The 6,461-nt window shown below is 45.0% G+C and overlaps 1 protein-coding gene across 1 annotated transcript; it reads right to left on the bottom strand.

The window, feature by feature from the left end:
- Nucleotides 1-2,113: 2,113 nt before the first annotated feature.
- Nucleotides 2,114-5,964, bottom strand: ASCL4 (achaete-scute family bHLH transcription factor 4). The gene has a single exon (XM_042247180.2). The coding sequence runs from the start codon at nt 5,941-5,943 to the stop codon at nt 5,416-5,418; it is 528 nt and encodes a 175-aa protein (XP_042103114.1). The 5' UTR covers nt 5,944-5,964; the 3' UTR covers nt 2,114-5,415.
- Between the last annotated feature and the right edge of the window lie 497 nt (nt 5,965-6,461).

Below are 6,461 nucleotides of genomic sequence, written 5' to 3'. Positions count from 1 at the left end.
TTAAAAACTGAATTCCATGCTTTTGAGGCCAGACAGTTCTACAGGACAGTATTAAACGCGTACAGTCATACTTTTCACACTGTCCTTTTCTCATTGTCATCACTGTTCCTACAAATGGCAGGCATTTGCAGACATCTACTTCATCTTCAATGATTTAAAACACCCACCTTAGTCTCAACTGGTTACCTTCTATTCTGGTGCCCTCCCAGTTCTTTAATATTGCCAGTTTCTAGGACCTCCACCTCCACCAGACTTCAGACTCCTGAAAACCTTTGCCATCCGTGAGCTTCTGTGTTGACCTGAACTGTTTGTAGGACCTCAGGCTCAGAACTCTCTCCATGTGCCATGTTCCCCTCCAGTGGTCCCCTTTGTATCATCCCAGCTCTCCTACTCTGTCCACTGTGAAGCGTCTTGAAAGGGGAGTCTTTAGCCTTCCCTCTGCTTTCTCACCCCACTCCTTTCACAAAGGTCTCTGGTGATCTTTTAATGGCTAAATCTAATGGATCCCTGTCACATTTAAATCCCCTGACAGCTCTGACTCATATGATGCTGTCCACTCCCTCCTCCTTGCAAAATGACATCTGCATTTAATTACCATGATCTCACAGCTCCTTCTCCTTCCAGCTTCTTGGTCCTCTTCAAAGACATTTTTCTTACGCCACTCCTTCAGAGTAGGCCTTCTTTCCCTGGGAAATCTCATCTACTTCTTGTTCAGTCACTAAGTCTATATGCATGTGCCTCTAAGCGTACAGCTGTCCTTGATTTCCCTCCTGACTGCACTGGCAGCATTTTCAACTGCTTGTGGACAGGAGTAACCTATTAATATAAACCCAGCATCTCCCAAAACAAGACATATCTCTTTTCAACCTGCTTTCTCTTTTGTGTTTTTTACTTCAGTTGGTGAGAACTAACTAGACACATCTCTTAACTTCTTCCTCTTCCTCATCCACAACCCCATCCTCTATGAGTAGCCAAGACCTATCAATGCTACTCCCACCCACTTTATCTCCCAATTCATCCCTTCCCATTCCCACCGCCACTGGCTTTGTTTAAGCCCTCACTTCCTCTTTCTTCATGATTGCAATACCCTGTTGGTCTGCCGCTTCCTACCACCAGAGTGATTCTCAGCCACAGCGCTGAACAGTTTACCCTCTCTCCAAGCCAAAAAAAAACCCTTTTTTTCCAATAGTTTGCCATTGTCTACAAAATAAAGTTCAAGTTATTTTAACCTGGCTCTCAGTGCCTCCTAGAACCTTTTCTCAGCCATCATTTCTAATCTCCTGTTTCTCAGGTTCTGTTCTCCAAATACAATTCCTTGCTTAAGGCTACATCCCCCAATGCCTTTCCTCCTAGTCCTTACCTCACTTGAAGCTAGAATAAACTCCTCTTTTCTTTGTATCATAACATTTTTCATTTTGAACACCAGTTATAACACATAACCTTTTTCCTTCATACTGAGGTGAAATGGGTTCATTTTTCTTCCATATCGTAATATTCTTCAAAGTCTACTCCACAAAAGATTATGAAGCTTGCCTTTTTAAAATGAAGCGTTGTAGTAGCGATTAGGATTCAGTAAAGCATAAACGGCTGCTCTGGGACTGGATCTTTCCAGTAGGAAGAGATGACACAGAAGCACAGAGCCACTGAGCTGTGTGGCAGGAAGTGGGCATGTCTCACCAACATCTGTTTCCCCTAGTCTAGGATTTCACACATATCAGAAGAAAGGCATCTTCCAGCTTGAAGGCCTAAAAGATCATGCAGTCCAATCTTCATGTGCTGTAGCATGGGGAAGTGAGATCACTGAAGTTAGGGAATCGCCCAAGGTTACCAGATTGGTGAGACACCAAGCCGGAGGGCAAACTTGCCCACACCCCAGGACAGCCCCTCTGCCTTTGCACCCTCAGGGTGGAGATAAGGTGTCGCAGTTGTTAATCAGTGTTATGAATATTCCAAAAGCAATACAATGTAATTAAGTACTATATTGGGGCTGAGTATCCAAAGAAACAAGATCTTGAATGACATTAATATTTCTCCTTTCATGAAGGCATCATTTCCCTAAAACTACCATTCACTCCATTGCTTTTATGTCACTTGTTGGTAGTTAATTTTGTCCTTTTTGAGTCTTTTTTTTTTTTTTTTTTTTGAGCTTTGCCACCCACACAGCTTGCAGGATCTTAGTTCCCTGATCAAGGAATGAACCTAGATCCTCTGAGGAATGAAAGCTCAGAGTCCTAACTACTGGCCCACTGGGGAATTCCTGAAAATCAAATTGTACTATGGTTAGTTAGATGTTCAATCATAGAAAAGGGGAAGATTGAACATTTTAAGAGGGCTTATTCCTGGATTGGCATGCCTCCCTATGGCATTAGGAAAGTTGCAGAAAAACTGCCTGATTTTTCTTTCCCCCTTTAAAAAAAGTTACATGATTGACATGGGATTTTATTATTATTATTCCAAAAGGTTTCTCAAAATTATTGCTTTATTCACGATAGGACTGAAAACAAAAGTCTCACCAGATGTCTCAAGGCATTTTATCCAGAAAGAAAGTTCTCTTTTAAAACTGCTTTGTACTCTCTCTCTCCCCTTAAATTTTTTTTTTGTTTGGCTGCACCAGGTCTTAGCTGCAACACTCAGAATCTTGAGTTGTGGCATGTGGGACCTACTTCCCTGACCAGGGATTGAACCTGCATTGGGAGCTTGAAGTCTTAGCCACTGGACCACTAGAGAAGCCCCTGTTCTTTTTGTAAACTCATGTGTGCAAAGTATAGTATATTTATTCACACATTTCATAACACATATTTTGAAGAAGTGAAAAAAAAAACTTTATTTCTTTTTTCCTGCATTGAAAGCAACCACATAACCTGTACAGATTAAGAAAATATACTTTTTAAAATATTATTACTACTTTAGAAAAGAGAATGTCAAGGTGCCTGCCCATTAGCTGGAGCAGAAAGAAGTAATGAAGAGTGTTATTACCACCTATAGAAAGCTCCTGAGAAAAGTCTCTCAAGGTTCTCCAATGAACAGCGTGGTTAGTTCGCCTCTCCTCCAACTCAGCCAGGAAGGTATTATAATAACATGAGTGTTTTCTCTTTTTCTTAATTAGAAAATATATCTCACCTATACATACTTGCTTCACTGAAACTCCCACTGGAGTAAGAACCAGCTTGGAGAACAAAATGGATACATTACAGGAGTTTGTGAGAATGTAACTAAGTAATGGGTAAGAAAATAGCTGTTTCTTGCTCATTCAAACCACAAATCTCCTCTTGCTTCTTAAGAAAAAGTAAAGCTTGGTGGTAAATCATGGCATAGCATTTATCTGAGCAGCCTGAAACAATAGAATCCCATAATTCATCATAATAAATATCAATAATACATTTTAATATGGATTCAGCATTCCACCGGTCATGTCTCCTAGAACCTTACAATAGAAGATAGAATGCTAGTGAAGAGTGGTTTACTCTACCCTGCTTCTGAAACACTGAGGAAATCACACTCCATCTAGAGATCATTTTTAATTAGGCCTACTCTCCCTGGAGCTAATAAATAACACTACTAACTTAATCATTGGATTGTAGCTTGCAGATTACCAAGGTCTTTAATTTACACTTATGTGAAATAGTAGGACAAGGACAAGGAAGCTGAGTTGCAGAGAGTTTAAGGAGCATTTGCTCAGTCACCGAGCTAGCAGATGGCAGGGCAAGGGAGAGCATGGTCAGAAAGAAAGCAAGCCTGGGCTTTGGGGTTAGGCCGACTTTGGACTAGATCTCAGCTCAGCTAATTCTTGAAACACTAACTACTGGGCAAGGCATGTAATCTCTCCCAGTCTTTTTTTTTTTTTTTAAGACTCCAAATACGTATAATACCCACCTCACAAATTTATGAGAATAAGTTGGACAAAATGTGAAAAGCAGCAAAATTTCTGAAAAGACATTCATTGCTTATTGCATCCCTTTGTTCACATATCTGAAGAAAGGAGGGTAATAAAACCTACCTCAGTGTGGAACTTCAGTGAATACCTGGAGAAGGCTCACCCTTGTTCGTTTTCTCTTTTCATCCTTTTCCTGGTTCCTCCACCCCCATCCCCAGCCCCACCCCCTTATTAGCAAAGCTGTCTCTGTGGAAAGGGGAATGCAGCACATTGGAAAACTGGAGAGGGACTCAAACGACAGGAGGCTTATCTTCACATGTCAACAAGCTTTTGACTTAAAACCTACTGAATTTATAATTGTTTCTCAGGAAGAAAAAAAAAAGACTGCCAAAGTCTTTCCATTTCAATATAGCTGAAAGCCCCTCAAGGTGATAGAAGTTTGAGAATGCACCGGCCTCCATCCCTCCCCTCCCCTTCAACCTGGTTGAAAGGAGCAGGTCCTTTTCCTTTTCCTATTTTACAGTCACAGTGTTACTTTAACTGAAGGTTAGGTGGAGTGAGAACAAGGGGAAATGAAAGGAAAATGGACAAAACAAGAGGAGAAAAAAGTTTTCATACAAATCTGAGTTCTCTTCCAAAAAGATCATTGATACGAACATGTGTTGTTATTCACTAAATACTATGAGGTTTCCACATGGCCACTTTCTGATGAAACAGGATGGTTCAAATATGTAATGGTTTTTCTAGTACCAACGTTCAACACGCTCAGTCAACAGCACAGGCTGGTCTTGCAGGCTCTGGCAAACGTGTTTTCAAGTGTCAGGATCAGTTTCACCCAAAGCATGGTGTCACTGCGTTTCTCATCAATTCCCAAAGGCAGGAAAACCGTTCCTCTCATCTTAGGGCTGTCATTTAGTTAGCTAGTTCGGAAAGTTCTTCTTTGGTTATTGGTTGAGTTTGTTTCAGTATTTACATCCCTAATTTACCCACCCCTGCTGACTGTGGCAAATTACCGTTTTGAGCAGTTCAGAGTCTGGTACGTGCATAGTTGCTCAGTCAGTCTTGTCCGACTCTGAAACCCCATGGACGGTTACCTCTGCCAGGCTTCTCTGTCCATGGGGTTTTTCAGGCAAGAATACTGGAGTGGGTTGCCATTTTCCTCCTCCAGGGGATCTTCCGGACCCAGGGATCAAACTGGCATCTCCGGCATTGCAGGCGGGTTCTTTACCCGCTGATCCATCAGGGAAGCCCTTGAGTCTGGTACAGCTTTTATTTGATATAGGCAGAGTTTCCTTAGCATCTTTGTTGCAGGCACATACCAAATAAGGGGTGGTGGTGGTGGGGTGTGGATGGAAACAAATAGAATGCCTCCCTAGAGCACTCATTCCTATTTCCTAAGATTTACTTCTGGAGAGCAGGGGTGGCGGCGGGGCGGGGGAGGAAGGGTAAGATAGCAAATGCAAGCTACCTCCGGAGGGAACCTTAGAGCAGACGCCAAATGCGCGCAGAGCCGCGGGAGGGCCTGGCGCGGGGGACGCTCGCTAGCTGGCCCCGTCCTCGGGCTCGCTGCTGGGCGAAGGCGCCGATGAGGCCTTGGACTCGCCGTCGCTGTTGCATTCGGCCCTGCGCGAGGAGCTGGCACCGGCCGCACCCTCCTGTGCCCGTGCGTGGCGCTCCAGCACCTCCTGGAGCTGCTTGATGTAGCCGATGGCGGCGCGGAGAGTCTCCACTTTGCTGAGGCGCTTGTCCGCCAGCTCTCGGGGCAGGTGGTCTCGGAGGCGCGCGTATCCCTCGTTCACGCAGCGCACCCGCTGCCGCTCGCGCTCGTTGCGCTTGCGGAGGAAGGCGGGCTCGAAGGCGCCGTCCAGCCGTAGGGGCAGGTAGGGCCGCCTCGGGGCGCCGCCGCCGCCGCCGAGCGCCCGCTCCCAACCCGCGGGGTCCAGACTCTCGGAGACTCTGAAGGAGTCCCGCAGAGGGAGGCCTGGCAGGGACCTCGGCACGCCCAGAGGCACCTGGCGCAGGTGATACGGCAGGGTCAGCAGTCCGGCCTGTGGACGTTTCTCCATCATTCGCCAAAAAGAAAACCAATCACCCCAGAGGTTAATCTCCCAGCAGAAGATGACTGAAAATCTTCAAAGCGGATATCCTGGTCCATTCAGACTGCCTGATACTGCTGGTCAGCTTTTGGAGAAGTTTCTGGGTCCGGAAGCTAGGTTTCAGAACAAGCTTCAAGAAAACGTTGCAGGATTCCCTAAATTCATTGCACTCCTCGATCTTTTTATAATGATCCAGGCGGAGGTGATAGGCAAAGATTTAGGACCCCCTCTAATCCACACTTCAAACCCTCTCTTCCCTTCTGATCTTCTTATTTCAAAAGATAACAAAAGGGGTTCCTCCCTCGGTCCCGTGGCCTGGAAATGACAATGCACACCAAACACTGAGTAATCTTCCAAAGCCACCAAAAGCTTTGCAATTACTGTAATCCACCGCTCTGGGTCTTCATGAGCACAGGAATCTTCAAGGTTTCAGAAGAGCTCCTCCCAGGAACCAACAGATCTACTGGCGGCTGAGCGAAAGTTTACCAGAG

The sequence above is a fragment of the Ovis aries genome, chromosome 3 (genome assembly GCF_016772045.2).
Source record: "Ovis aries strain OAR_USU_Benz2616 breed Rambouillet chromosome 3, ARS-UI_Ramb_v3.0, whole genome shotgun sequence".
In the NCBI taxonomy this organism is placed as follows: Eukaryota; Metazoa; Chordata; class Mammalia; order Artiodactyla; family Bovidae; genus Ovis; species Ovis aries.
The sequence above is the reverse complement of the archived record's forward strand: the minus strand, read 5'-3'. Positions and strand labels throughout refer to the sequence as shown.

Bases quoted from the DNA above. Each gene is read 5' to 3' on its own strand.
- ASCL4 (XM_042247180.2), bottom strand. From the start codon at position 5,943: ATGATGGAGAAACGTCCACAGGCCGGACTGCTGACCCTGCCGTATCAC.